This window comes from Cydia fagiglandana, chromosome 26, assembly GCF_963556715.1.
Source record: "Cydia fagiglandana chromosome 26, ilCydFagi1.1, whole genome shotgun sequence".
Taxonomy (NCBI): domain Eukaryota; kingdom Metazoa; phylum Arthropoda; class Insecta; order Lepidoptera; family Tortricidae; genus Cydia; species Cydia fagiglandana.
In genome coordinates this window covers 4,154,050-4,168,254 of record NC_085957.1, presented here as the reverse complement: position 1 = coordinate 4,168,254, position 14,205 = coordinate 4,154,050, and the positions used below count along the sequence as shown (strand labels likewise).

Sequence of the window (14,205 nt, the reverse complement as noted above, 5' to 3'; positions counted from 1 at the left end):
CTACAAACCAAGGGATCCGTGTAGCAGATTGGGTTGTATAATCCGATACCAGATACCTTTGCTTAGCGAGAGAGCAAATTTTAAAAATTGTTACGCGAATGGCAATTGTCTCATAATAAATTGCGTTTTGCGCGTTTTTTCTACTGACAAAGTTGTTAAGTCCGGCTATACAATTTTGACGGCACTAAGCTTGCAGTAGTCCGATAACGCGCAAGCTTGCAGTAGTCCGGTATAGCCCAACACAGTCTTGGCAGTGTTTTTCAAAACACAGCAACACTGTCGCTGTCAGCTGTCACCCAGTCAATCGCCAATACCAGATACCAATCGAAAGTTGTTTTCAACTTGCAAATTGTAAATAAATTACTATATACACGACCTTGAAGTGTAATTTTTCTTGGAATATTCATTATCTTATCATGTACATGCATCGAAATGTGTTATTTTCTCTTCGGTTCCACGTAATGAAACCAACGGACTGATTGATTATGTTGCAATATGGCACAAAATAACGATCTAACAAGCAGCCTCCAAACTCATTTTATTTGTGATGTCTGTAATAAATTGTTCACTACAAAATACACGGTATCGAAACACCTGCGGACTTGTGGTGTGGCGAACTCATTGAAATGTCAGTGGTGTAAAATAACTTTCAAAAATCGGGGCAACTTGGTCACGCACGCTGCTCGCATCCATGGCGATTACAGGTACATATTAATAAAAAAACCCATTAAACATCTATCTAATGCCTTTAAACATGCTTTAAACGAGCAATTCTTGTATATTTATATATATATTTCGGGAATCTCGGAACCGGGTCTAACGATTTCGATGAATTTTGCTATATAGTGGTTTTCGGGGGCGATAAATCGATTCTAAACCTTAACTCTGGGAAAACGCGCATTTTTGAGGTTTTAAATGTTTTCCGAGCAAAGCTCTCGGTCTCCCAGATATTAAACATTAATAAGGGCACAGTAAATTGAATAGATACAGGATATATGCCTGTTTTGTTGTGTTGGTTGGTTCGTTCCGTAAGTACCTATATTATTTTTATACATTTCGACGCCTCCCATTGGACGCCTACCATGTAAAAAGCATCAAAATCAAAAATAAGATTGCATAAATCTTAAATGTCAAATTGTAGGAAAAGAGGCCAGGTTGAACTCAGTATTGATTTACTTGGTTCTGTATGAGCAAAGTGCATTAAAATTATGTTTTAGGCGCATGTGCAACGACATGCGCCGTTACTAACAGACTAGCCTTATCTAGTTGGTCTAGCCATAAAAAATACCTATCAGAATTTATGATCATTGTGTTATAAAATACTTATAAAAGTTTCTGGCAATTTAAAAAGTGAATCAAGTTGAACTATGTGCTTGTAACTGTAGACTACGGTGGAAATCACGCTATGGATCACAATGCAGAAGTGCTTGATAAAAAGTTAGCTGTTTGGGTTAAAATATACAGGGTAATTTGACCGTTGTAGTTCTGTAGAAAGCGACCAACTTTTTATTTTTGTCAAAGTGACTTACATACTAACTCAGTAGCTTTGGTCGCTTTGGGGCTATTCATAAATTACGTCATTTCAATTTAGGGAGGGGCCCTGTGTCTGGGCATCGGATGACGGTAGCATGAAGTAGGAGGAAATGGGGTCATTTGAAGCATGATTTTTGGATGATTATAGGGGGGGGGTCCAAAATCGTCAAAAATCGATGACGTAATTTATGGACAGCCCCTTTCTGCATTGATAAAAAAAAATGAGTTGATCGTTTTCTGCATAACTACGGTCATTTTTGGACCATTAGCCATATTGTGCGAGGGGATTAGGTAGGTCATACTGAACAACTTTTTCTATGGGACCAACCTTGAAATCCCAAAAAAAATTTGGCCTTCCCCTAGAAAACGTCAACAACTCGATCAAACTTATGAAACGGCTAAAAAAAATTTTGTGATTTCAGAGTTGGTCCCATAGAAAAAGTTGTTCAGTATGGCCTACCTAATCACCTCGCACAATATGGCTAATGGTCCAAAAATTACCCTGTATAGGGCATAGACAAAACCTTCAGCCTACTCTCGAGTAGATGGCGTTAATATTAATATTTAACAAGTTGACACATATCAGTGAAAGAATCAAGGTCAAATGGCGTTCTAACAGTATTAATCTTCTGTCGAAAGATGGCAGTAAATGAACTGTAGCTACATAGTTTACCATGACAGTAACTCTCTATTTCAAATTCTTTTTGCTCAAAATAAATTTGACGACTGTTCTGGCCTAGTGGGTTGTGACTCTGTAGATGGTCCTGGGTTCGAATCCTGGTAAGGACATTTATTTGTGTGATAGCACAGATATTTGTTCATGAGTCACGGTTGTTTTCTATGTATTTATATATTATATCTATCGTTGTCTGAGTATCCACAACACAAGCCTTCTTGGCCTTACCATGGGGCTGAGTCAATTTGTGTTATAATGTCCTTTATTATTTATTTATAATTAATTAAATAGAAGTGAACTGAAACGGAAGTGGGCTGGACTTAGCCCCCCCCTACATCTAGCGTCTTTCGAGCGTCGACGTCTACAACTGTATGGCCGCGCTCGACGCAACTGCGCAGCGACGTCATTTCCCATAGCGCTGACCAGACGCCGACAGACGCCGACGCTCGAAAGACGCTAGATGTGGGGTCGAGCGTTGGCGTCTGGTCAGTGCTATGGAAAATGACGTCGCTGCGCAGTTGCGTCGACGTTGCGTCGAGCAGCGGCCATAGAGTTGTAGACGCCGACGCTCGAAAGACGCTAGATGTGGGGGGCCCTTACTATTAGAGGAGGAGATAAACTGAGCATAATTGTAACACTCTAGCACCATAGAGAACATAAAAGTGGTAGGTAATTAAAAAGATGATCCGATGAAATCGAAGACATGGCTGGAAGGAAACATGGATCAGATTAGTGCAAAATAAGGAATAGTGAAGAGGATTGGTGGAGGCCTTTGCGCAAAGGCACACAGAATCGGTTATTGTAGATTAAGGAAAACTATAGATATAGTATAAAATGTATTTCTGATGTAAGGGCCCCCCCCACATCTGGCGTCTTTCGAGCGTCGGCGTCGGTCCAGCGCTATGGAAAATGACGTCGCTGCGCAGTTGCGTCGACGTCGGCCATAGAATTATAGACGCCGACGCTCGAAAGACGCCAGATGTGGGGGGGCCCTAAGGCTATAAATAAATTAAATTTGTCTTTTTTCACAGTTACAAAGCTGCCTCAAACTTCAAGTGTCAAGTATGCGAGAAAACATTCAACCAGAGGTTCCAACTCACGTACCACATACGGAGAGAACACTTCAACCTACAAGCCAAGACTCCGTACTGCGAATTAAAAAAAATAAACCAAGTGTGGTTCGAAAACGTTCTAAATTCAAATAGTGTACTGGAAATAAAAAAAACCGGCCACAACACTCTAGTGATGAGGAAACTTGACGAGAACACGGGTATAAAAGTCAGTGATACCAACACAAAAATAACAGATTTATCTAGTATATATCCAGTCCATAATAGGTCTAGGGTTAAAGTACAATGTCATATATGTAGGAAAATGTATCTGAAAATCACAATTAAAAAACATATGGAAGAGAAACACACTAATAACTATGGTAGGAACTATGAGTGTAATAATTGTAAGAGAACTTTTAAAAGAGCCTATTTCTTTTTACAGCACGTGTGTAATAAAGTACCTAAAAGGAAAGGGAGGAAACCCATTGTTATTGAGAGTGTGCAAAGTTTAAAGCCTATCGAATTATCATAGTTTTTTTACAGTTGAACCCTCGACAAACAGCCTAGGAGGCGTTGGTGGGAAGCGTGCGACTTGCAATCCGGAGGTCACGGGTTCAAACTCCGGCACGTACCAATGAGTTTTTCGGATCTTATGTAAGAATATCATTTGATATTTACCAGTCTCAATTCGGTAAAGGAAAACATCGTGAGGAAACCGGGCTAATTCCAATAAGGCCTAGTTTATTGAATTGGCAGTCGCTTTCATGGGATTAGTTGCTGAGCGGATCCCAGGCTTCCATGAGCCGTGGCAAAATGCCGGGACAACGCGAGGAAAAAGAGACAAAAAGGAGGGTATTATAAGTTAGGCTGCTATGTATGTGCGTTTGTCTGTGACACTAGATTGTAAACAGGTTTGAATGCAGTTTTTTTTAAACCGGTTTACTTGCACTGGTTCCTAGACACATTTAATCAAAATCGGTTCATTGCCTTGGGGTTGTCTTTAATTGTTATTATTATGAAGTTACGTCATAAGGATGTCTGTACTTAGGTATAGCAGGGATTGGAAAATAGAGAGTTCGGGCTTTGTCGGCTCCGTTCGGCGCAGCATTACCCTGAACAATTATTAGGGCCGGCACAACTTGACGTCCCTTTGCGTGCACAACCACAGATAAGATAATTACTTGAATTTTGACAACCCTAAACAGCCGAAAGAGATAGTGCCATACATTAGACAGGGACAGCATGATTCGTCCCTGAACCGCTGTTAAACTTCGGTTTTGTAGGAAGTTTCCTTTCTGTACGGTAGTACTATTATTTATTCTGTGCTTATAGTATCCGCTAATGGGCATTGGGCACACACAACAGATACAATTTAATATTAATAATCTTCTAATTTATTATGCACTTTGAAATGTGTATAATGGAAATACTAGGATCAAATTTATTGTTGTGGTCGTACACGCAAAGCTAAAAATTGCTCGGAGCAATGCTGAGCCGAACAGAGCCGTGCATGCCCGAAACGATTAGTTTCGCCCCCCTGACAGCGGGTTTATCCACTTAGTTATACTACTTAACTATCATTTATAAATCACAGAAGGATCCGAATTAGTAATACATATCATTCATATGTTCATCACATCACAATATACTAAGTAAATGGGTGGTTCAACTTTTAAGTGTTGTTTTTCTTGTCTGGTTTTTTTCTATCCCGTGTCCCAAGGGACAATATTAGATGACCCATTCTAGAAATGGCTATTAACCAAGCCTCGGAACCGGTTTATAAAATACTGGTTTATTTCGGTTTTCCTCCGAACTTTCATAAGAACGCGAACGTTTTAAGAACTTTATTGTAACCTAAATAATCCGGCCTGGTGGTGTGCCACTTAAGGGGCCCACTGATTAACAGTCCGCCGGACGGTATCGGCCTGTCAGTTGTTCGGAACTGTCAAAATTTTGTTCTAACTGACAGGCCGATACCGTCCGGCGGACTGTTAATCAGTGGGCCCCTTTAAACATCCGACATAGGAAGAAACCGGTTTTTATTTTTCTAAACATAATTCACAACTTTATGGAAATGTTTTCCTAAAACCGGTTTAAAAGTAACAGTTTTTCAAGCGTAGTAAAAAAGTTTTTGCGCCAAGGTACATGATAACGGTTTGGAAATTTAACCGGTTCCCGAGCCTTGTTTATAACTACAATCAGGGCTCGGAACCGGGTTTTTTGTAAAACCCGAAAGAGCCCAATATTTTAAATTATTTAATGCTCATTACGTAGAACTGAATCACGTATTTAGTTAACAACTTCGTATTATTAGATTGTCCCATTAAAAATTAAATAATAAACCAAAGAACGAAAAAGAACGTAATTAATACCGGTAATTTTTATATGAAGAAAAACCGGTTCCTAACCTTGACTACCATAGACATGCCGGTTTGGTAAATGTAAATACAATAATAATCGGTGTTTTAAGAGTTTTCCAGGGACACGTATAAAACCACGACAAGGAGTGACATAATAAGTTGTTTCACTTGAATACAAAAAAAACATACAAAAAACTAATGCTAAGCAAATTGCTCTACAGTAGCACACGTGTGATACTGAGTCACTACGAACCAAATTGAGTTAGTTTCACACGTGTGTTACTAGGTAGTTTAGGGGTTAATTTAGTATTCACTTACCCCCTTATTCATAAACGTTTAATAAAGTTAACAAGCCGATAATAATCGTTCGTCCCTTTTTATCATACCAATACGTCGGAAAGGGACAAACGATTATTATCGGCTTGTCAACTTTAGTAGACGTTTATGAATAAGGGGGTTAATGTTTTTCGTTTGCTTTTAACTAAAGTCTTACAATATCTTGTTTAAGTATAGTATTTATTTTATTTGTAAATATTTGATCATTGTGAACGTCAATACTTATATTTTTATTTGGTTTGTGAGAAATACTTGAAATATATAAATATATTAATCGTAATGAAAATGGAATTTTATTTTATTGTAATTGTAATTTATTGTGTAATAGATTAAAGCTAAGTATGTACAGCACATTAAGTTCATTAATAACTTATAAAACAACCCCCCCTATTTCATCACCTTTATTATCCCCTTTTTTCAGCGAATTATTTAACTAAAAAAAAATCAAGAAAATATAGCTGAAATAACGCTTTCTACGAAAATAGGGAATTTGGCTTAAAGGACTCGCATCCAGGCCATAATTGTAAAAAAAAAGGGAATATTAAGCAAAACTCTGCGTAGAAGGCGTCCCTAGCTCAATCACATGGCCTACCGTGAAACACGACAATCGAAAGTTCGGTTTCTGCCTCTCTATCACTCTTGCATATTCGATCGATAGAGAGGCAGATAACGAAATTAGGCAATTAGCTAAGTCTACCCATCTATGTTTTAAAGTTCCCTCTGCCAACAAACTGCCCTGCAGTATGGCAGAAGAAAAACCGGGCAAGTGCGAGTCGGACTCGCGCACGAAGGGTTCCGTACCATAATGCAAAAAAAAAACAAGAAAAAGTACTGACCCCTCCCGACGTTGCTTAACTTTGGTCAAAAATCACGTTTGTTGTATGGGAGCCCCATTTAAATCTTTATTTTATTCTGTTTTTAGTATTTGTTGTTATAGCGGCAACAGAAATACATCATCTGTGAAAATTTCAACTGTCTAGCTATAGTAGCTATCACGGTTCGTGAGATACAGCCTGGTGACAGACGGACGGACGGACAGCGAAGCCTTAGTAATAGGGTCCCGTTTTACCCTTTGGGTACGGAACCCTAAAAACTGTACAAATAAGGTTTATTTCGCCTGAATGAATGTGTTTTTCTAAAGTGTACAAATTCGTTGCTTATCATGAATAGTGGCACAACTCAAAATGAAATGCTATTGCATTTAATATTCTATCTTTTACTGGTAAGATTTAAACTGAACGGCATTTCATTTTGTTTTATGCCACTATTCATGATAACCAACGATTAATATGCACTATCATTAGGGTCTCGAAGGGGAAGCAAGAAACAAACATGTAGTCACAGAATAAATAATAGTACTAGGTACAGAAGACTCACTCTTTAACAAAACGCGTCTGTTACGATCAGCACAGATATGGCCGCTAGGTGGCGACAGCGCCACGCGCGGCTTATGGCAAACCCCAAAATTGGGGTCGAACGGATGTACTTTTAGCTACCTGTAGCAAAGCGACGAAATCGCGGAGTGAGATACGCCTGATGTAGTTTAATAAACTAAGTATAAACAAATGTGTGTTTATTTTAGCTTACTTGTCTCTACAGACTAATTCTCAGGTAAAATATTATACACGTTTAAACGGTATCGTCTTGGGTCGTCCCATTCGTTTTTCGTCAAGTTCTTAAATTAGTCCTATTCTGCTTTCGTCACTCATTCTACATTGAAAGCCACCGACGATTGTGACGAATGTAGAATGAGTGACGAAAGCAGAATAGGACTAATTTAAGAACTTGACCAAAAACGAATGGGACGACCGAAGACGATACCGTTTAAACATCTTATGAATCTACACTTTCACATCAGGGATGTTGCGGATGAAGATTTTTTGACATCCGCGGATGCGGATATTTCAAGACTCATCCGCTGATGCGGATGTCAAGATTAGGTAACTTAAAAAACGTAATATACTACACTTTGAGTATTAAAAAAAAGACGATACGTTTAGTATTTGTGCAAGAATATAGGTGCGTTATATTTAATAAACAGTAACTTGGCCGACTTTTCTGGATTTAGACGATTTCGTTATAGGTACTGACGAAATTACCTAGCACTTACGCCGCCGCTAAGACGTTCCTGCACCGACTTCGACATCCGCATCCGCATAAGCTCCGCATCGATTTTAAGCGGATGTTGAAAATAATGCGAAAGTTCCGCGATTGCGTGCGGATGCGAATATTCGCAACATCCCTGCTTCACATACATTGATTTTGTATCAAGGTAAAACGTCTGCAGAAATAAGGTAAACAATTTTAATGTGTCTTTTTATTGAAAAACCGGGCAAGTGCGAGTCGGACTCGCGCACGAAGGGTTCCGTACCATAAAGCAAAACAAACGGAAAAAAATGCAAAAAGAAAACGGTCACCCATCCAAGTACTGACCACGCCCGACGTTTGCTTAACTTTGGTCAAAAATCACGTTTGCTGTATGGGAGCCCCACTTAAATCTTTATTTTATTCTGTTTTTAGTATTTGTTGTTATAGCGGCAACAAAAATACATCATCTGTGAAAATATCAACTGTCTAGCTATCACGGTTCGTGAGATACAGCCTGGTGACAGACAGACGGACGGACGGACGGACAGCGAAGTCTTAGTAATAGGGTCCCGTTTTACCCTTTGGGTACGGAACCCTAAAAACACGTTTTAAAAATAAGTCACGGCAAATATGTAACAATTAGTATGACTCTAATACGATAATTTATATTCTTCAGCTTTCATAATAGCTACTGATTTTAAAAAAAAGTTTTTCAATAAAATGACATGTCAAAATCGCTTACCTCCTTTCTAATGCTAAAAAAACGAACTATAGACGGAAGAGCACCGGACTAGCGATCCGGTGGTCGTGGGTTCAAGTGCCACCCAACTCAAGACGGTGAATGTTTTCATTTATAATTTGTTTTCACAGACATTCTCAATAAATACAAAAACAGTTCAACACCTTATTAATCTATAGTCGTTATATTTCATTTCTGCCAACTTCTAAAAAAATTAAGTGCGTTTTTCTAAATATTTATAAACATGTAGGAATGGAACGTAAGGAGATAGCGTGAAACGGAACGTAAGGGAGAGAGAAGGATGACAAGAGGTGCGAAAGGGACGGGGAGAACGATTTGAATGGTGAGCGAGCAAACGTGCGTTAAGGTGTTAAATATTCTAAATAATTAGTTTTTCTTACTTAAATAAAACAAGTGAAGTTTAGTTTTGGTTTTTATTACGAGGCCTAACATAATCCCACATAATTTTGGGGGCTCGTCCGGGATTGCCTCGAAAAACCAAAAAGTTGAACGACGGTGGCACGTGGTCGTGCGCAACGCGTACCGGCGAAAAGGCGGCGGCGGTACCAGAACACGGCTAAAGATTGTTCTCCATTCCAACACGACGACACGACGCAAAAACGAAGTTGATGTACGACGATCAAGACGAAGATAGCATTTTGAATATTCTAAACACAGATATTCAAGACGAGAAAATGGCGGACGCGTGTGCTAGTCTTTTAAATCTCACTGTCATGACGGACAGTATCACGAAGTTTAGCGGCGATGATAAAGCACACACAGCGTCGAAATGGGCGCAAGATATAGAAGATAACTCAGAAATCTTCAACTGGACGGAGGCTCAGAAGCTCGTAGTGGCGCGTAGATCCTTGGTGGGCACGGCGGCGTTATGGTTACAGTCCGAGAAAACCTTTAAGAAGTACGACGAGCTCAAGGCGGCATTGCTTAAAGAGTTCCCGGATGCAATCAACACTAAGGAAATGCACGAGCTCATGGGCAACAGAAAGAAGAGAAGAGAAGAGTCTTGCTACCAATACATGCTCATTATGAAGGAGCTCGGTAAGCGAGCTAAGTTTCCGGATTACGTCGCGATACAATACATCGTTGACGGCATTACGGACTACGAACCGAATAAATCTATATTATACGGGGCTACTACTTATCCCGTACTCAAGGAGAAGTTGCTTTTGTATGAAAAAATGAAGACTAAAACGAAGAAAGAAGATAAAGAAGCTAAACCTAATAAGATAGAAAAAGACACGAAGCATAATAGTTCATCGTCATCATCCAGTCGAAAAAGGTGCTACAAGTGTGGTGAAGAAGATCATCTGGCGGTAACATGTACTAGAGGGGTGAAATGCTATTTTTGCAACGATTTTGGTCATATAAGCAGAGAGTGTCCAACGAAATCCAAGGAACGCGGCGGCGGCGGCGCCGGCGCGGCTGGCGGCTCAGCTGGCGGTGCGGATTCGTCGGTAAAGCAGTCTCGCATAAGCGGCGCGGGTGAGAAAGCGAGACAGCAAGCATCTCCGTCGGTAAAGCAGCCTGCAGCGGTGGATATTCGTCGGCAGTCGGCCATGTTTGGAATTCTGGCCAATGAGGAGACAGACGTCAATATGGCGGATGACAGCGTTGACAGTTACCGGCAGGATGTAAACATTGCGACTAAAAATGACGATGCGAAGACGAAAACTTATAAGAAAAAGCCGATGAAGTCGATTAATTTGTGCGGAGTGGAAATATCGGCGTTAATTGATTCGGGCAGTGGATTCAACTTGATAAGTAAGGACTCTTTCGACGAACTTAAAGTGAAAATGTGCGATGACGATTCTGTGTTTACCGGACTCGGAATGAAAGATGTGTTTCCTTACGGCAAGTTCTACGCTAACTTGATTATCGACGAGACGCGCTATGACGATACTATATTTCACGTTGTACCTAATGATTGTATGCCGTATAAATGTATTGTAGGTCGGGAATTTCTTGACACTGTGACCATGGTTATGTGCAAAGGTTCCGTAAAGTTCTTGCCACTTGAGGATGAGGGATGGCTGGCGCGTGTGGAATGTGTGTGTGAGGTGTTCACTGTTTCAGATCACGTACGCGATGGTACCGTTAGGGAAGAGGTCGAGCGCCTGGTCGCCGAATACGAACCCGTGCAGACTAGGGAGGCGCCGATCGAGCTGAAAATCATTCTTAAGGATGACATTCCAGTGGCGCAGCGTCCCAGAAGGCTTTCCATAGTGGAGCAGAACATTGTAGAGGAACAGGTTAATGAGTGGATGCAAAAAGGAATTATACAGGTGAGTTATTCCGAATATAGTAGCCCGCTAGTCCTTGTCAAGAAAAAAGATGGTTCAACCAGAGTGTGTGTTGATTATCGATTGTTGAACAGTAAGATGGTTAAAGATGAGTTTCCCCTGCCACTGATTGAGGATTTGATTGACAAGTTGAGAGACGCTAAGTTGTTCAGTGTGTTAGACCTTAAAAATGGGTTTTTCCATTTAAAGATTAGTAAGGAGTCTGTGCCCTACACTTCATTTGTGGCCCATCACGGCCAATGGGAGTTCCTGAGAGCCCCTTTCGGGTTATCAGTCAGTCCGAAGTATTTCATGAGGTTCATTACCACTATATTTAAAGATTTGATGCAAGAAGGTGTAATGATGGTATTCATAGATGACATTATAATTCCAGCCCAGACGGAGCAAGATGCCCTGCTAAGGCTGCGACGGGTGTTGGAGGTTGCTGCGGAGTATGGACTTGAAATTAACTGGAAGAAGGCCAAGTTGATATGCCGAGAGATTGAGTACCTAGGCCATCTGGTTAAAGAAGGTGAAGTGCAGCCAAGTCCAGAGAAGGTGGAAGCAGTAGCGCGATACCCTGAGCCCAGGAATGTCAGGCAGATCCAAAGCTTCATCGGATTAACCTCATATTTCAGAAAGTATATAAGGGGCTATGCACAGATAGCCAGACCCTTAACAGATTTGATGAAAAAGGATGCAAAGTTTATTTTTGGTCCTGAGCAGCGAGAAGCATTCAATATTTTGAAACAGAAGTTGATGAGTGAGCCAGTTCTCAAGATTTTCAACCCGAAGCTTCATACCGAACTTCACACAGATGCGTCAAGCCAGGCTCTGGCAGGTATACTTCTGCAGGCCAGTGAAGATGGAGAACTGCACCCTGTATACTATAGAAGTAGACGTACGAGTGAAGCAGAAAGTCGATATTCTAGCTATGAACTTGAAGCTCTAGCTATAGTGGAAAGTGTGAGGAAATTCCACCACTATCTGTTCGGTATCCATTTTAAGATTGTGACAGATTGTCAAGCATTTGAGCTCACTTTGAAGAAGAAGGAGTTGACACCAAAAGTGGCAAGATGGGTGTTACTACTGGACCAATATGACTATGAGATAGAGCATCGAGCTGGTGCCAAGATGCCGCACGCAGATGCGCTTAGCCGGAACCCATATGTGGCCGCAGTAGTAAGCCTACATGAGAAGATTGGTCAAGCTCAAGAAAGAGATGAGGAGCTCAATGCCATTAAACAGCTGATTTTGAAAGATGGGCGTTACAATGACTTTTATTTAGAAAATGACATACTATACAAAGGAGACCAACGGCAACTGGTGGTGCCTAAGGTAATGGAGAAAGAAGTAATCAAGAAGGTGCATAGTAACGGTCATTTTGCTATGAGAAAGATGAAGGAAGCTATAAGCAAAGATTACTACATAAGAAACATGGATAGGAAAATAGAAGAAGTAGTCACGAGCTGCATACCATGCTTATTAGCAACAAGAAAAGAGGGGAAGCAGGAAGGATTTCTAAATCCTATTGCTAAAGAAGGTACTCCACTGCATACTTTGCACCTGGATCACATAGGACCACTGACAGAAACGAAGAAGCTCTACAATCATATACTTACCGTTGTGGATGCATTCACGAAGTTTGTGTGGCTCTACCCGACGAAGTCAACATCCAGCGCAGAAGTAATCAGTAAGTTGCAGCTACAGCAGCAGACGTTTGGTAACCCCACACGTATTATCACGGATAGAGGTACAGCATTCACTAGTGGAGCGTTCCAGAAGTACTGTGAAGATGAAGGAATCCAGCATGTGACTATTACCACTGGAATAGCAAGGGCGAATGGTCAGGTAGAAAGGATGCACCGCATTATGATCCCAATGCTAACGAAGCTATGCATTGAAGACCAATCTACGTGGTACAAGCATGTCGGACGAGTACAGAGAGCTATAAACAGTACTTACCAAAGAAGTATAGATACCTCGCCATTCCAGCTGTTGACCGGCACTAGGATGAAGTGCAAGGAGGATGTCGAGATATTGAACCTTTTACAACAGGAAACCATATCCCAGTTCGATGAAGAAAGAGAAAGTCTAAGACAGAAAGCTAAAGAACAGATTCAGAAGATTCAAGAAGAAAATAAGAAAAGTTTCAATAGGAAGAGGAAAGAGAGCTACAATTACGAGGTAGGCGATCTTGTCGCGATAAAGAGGACACAGTTCGGGCCAGGGCTTAAGCTCAAGCCAAAGTTCTTCGGACCTTATAAGGTAACCAAGGTGAAGCGTAACGACCGATATGACGTGGAGAAGTTGTACAGCGGCACAGAGGGTCCCAACAAGACAGCCACGTCTGCGGACTTCATGAAAAGATGGCCTGAGGAGGACTGCGAGTGATACAGGTAGTAGTCTAGCCCTTTTTCTCTTATTCCTTGATTGGCAAATTTTGTTTAATATAAAAGACGGACCTTTTGCATATAGAATTGATCTCATGTAAGAAATTCCTGGTTCCTAAATGTTTAAGTTAAGATGCATAATTTACGATGTTATTTTTTGGTTAAATGTTAAAGGCAGCTAAAATGTTAAAAAGTTGTAAAATGTTTCTATGCTACTTATGCTGTCAGCTATTTCCAGTATGTTTAAAATGTATGATGAGAGTTAAAAATATTAACAATGTTTTCTAGATTTCAGTAAATGTGGTGCCATATTAAAATGCTCAATTTCCTTAGATGTGTAGTAGAGGTGTTTAAATTAATAGTAACTCTTTAACTGACAGTATGGCACTTTGATGTAAAATAGAGTTAAGATACTTACCGTGTACTTACCTTTATGATGTTGAATGAATGATGAGCAGATGAATGAACGTGTGAAGCATATCTGAGGGCAGATGATGATGTGCAGGACAGCCGAGAATGTAGGAATGGAACGTAAGGAGATAGCGTGAAACGGAACGTAAGGGAGAGAGAAGGATGACAAGAGGTGCGAAAGGGACGGGGAGAACGATTTGAATGGTGAGCGAGCAAACGTGCGTTAAGGTGTTAAATATTCTAAATAATTAGTTTTTCTTACTTAAATAAAACAAGTGAAGTTTAGTTTTGGTTTTTATTACGAGGCCTAACATAAT

The 14,205-nt window shown here is 40.5% G+C and overlaps 1 protein-coding gene and 1 long non-coding RNA gene across 2 annotated transcripts; one reads left to right on the top strand and one right to left on the bottom strand.

Moving 5' to 3' along the window:
• Nucleotides 1-309: 309 nt before the first annotated feature.
• On the top strand, nucleotides 310-4,891 carry LOC134677230 (zinc finger protein 33B-like). The gene is made up of 2 exons (XM_063535663.1): nucleotides 310-704; nucleotides 3,241-4,891. Exons 1-2 carry the CDS (start codon nucleotides 496-498, stop codon nucleotides 3,791-3,793), a joined length of 762 nt encoding a protein of 253 aa, XP_063391733.1. The 5' UTR covers nucleotides 310-495; the 3' UTR covers nucleotides 3,794-4,891.
• A 130-nt stretch (nucleotides 4,892-5,021) lies between these two features.
• LOC134677231 (uncharacterized) lies at nucleotides 5,022-5,384 on the bottom strand. The gene is made up of 2 exons (XR_010100016.1): nucleotides 5,283-5,384; nucleotides 5,022-5,156 (listed from the first exon to the last, which is right to left on the bottom strand). It is a non-coding gene; the product is annotated as an uncharacterized LOC134677231 (long non-coding RNA).
• Between the last annotated feature and the right edge of the window lie 8,821 nt (nucleotides 5,385-14,205).

Bases quoted from the DNA above. Each gene is read 5' to 3' on its own strand.
- LOC134677230 (XM_063535663.1), top strand. From the start codon at position 496: ATGGCACAAAATAACGATCTAACAAGCAGCCTCCAAACTCATTTTATT. The intron at 705-3,240 runs GTACATATTAAT...CTTTTTTCACAG, and splicing joins CGCATCCATGGCGATTACAG to TTACAAAGCTGCCTCAAACT.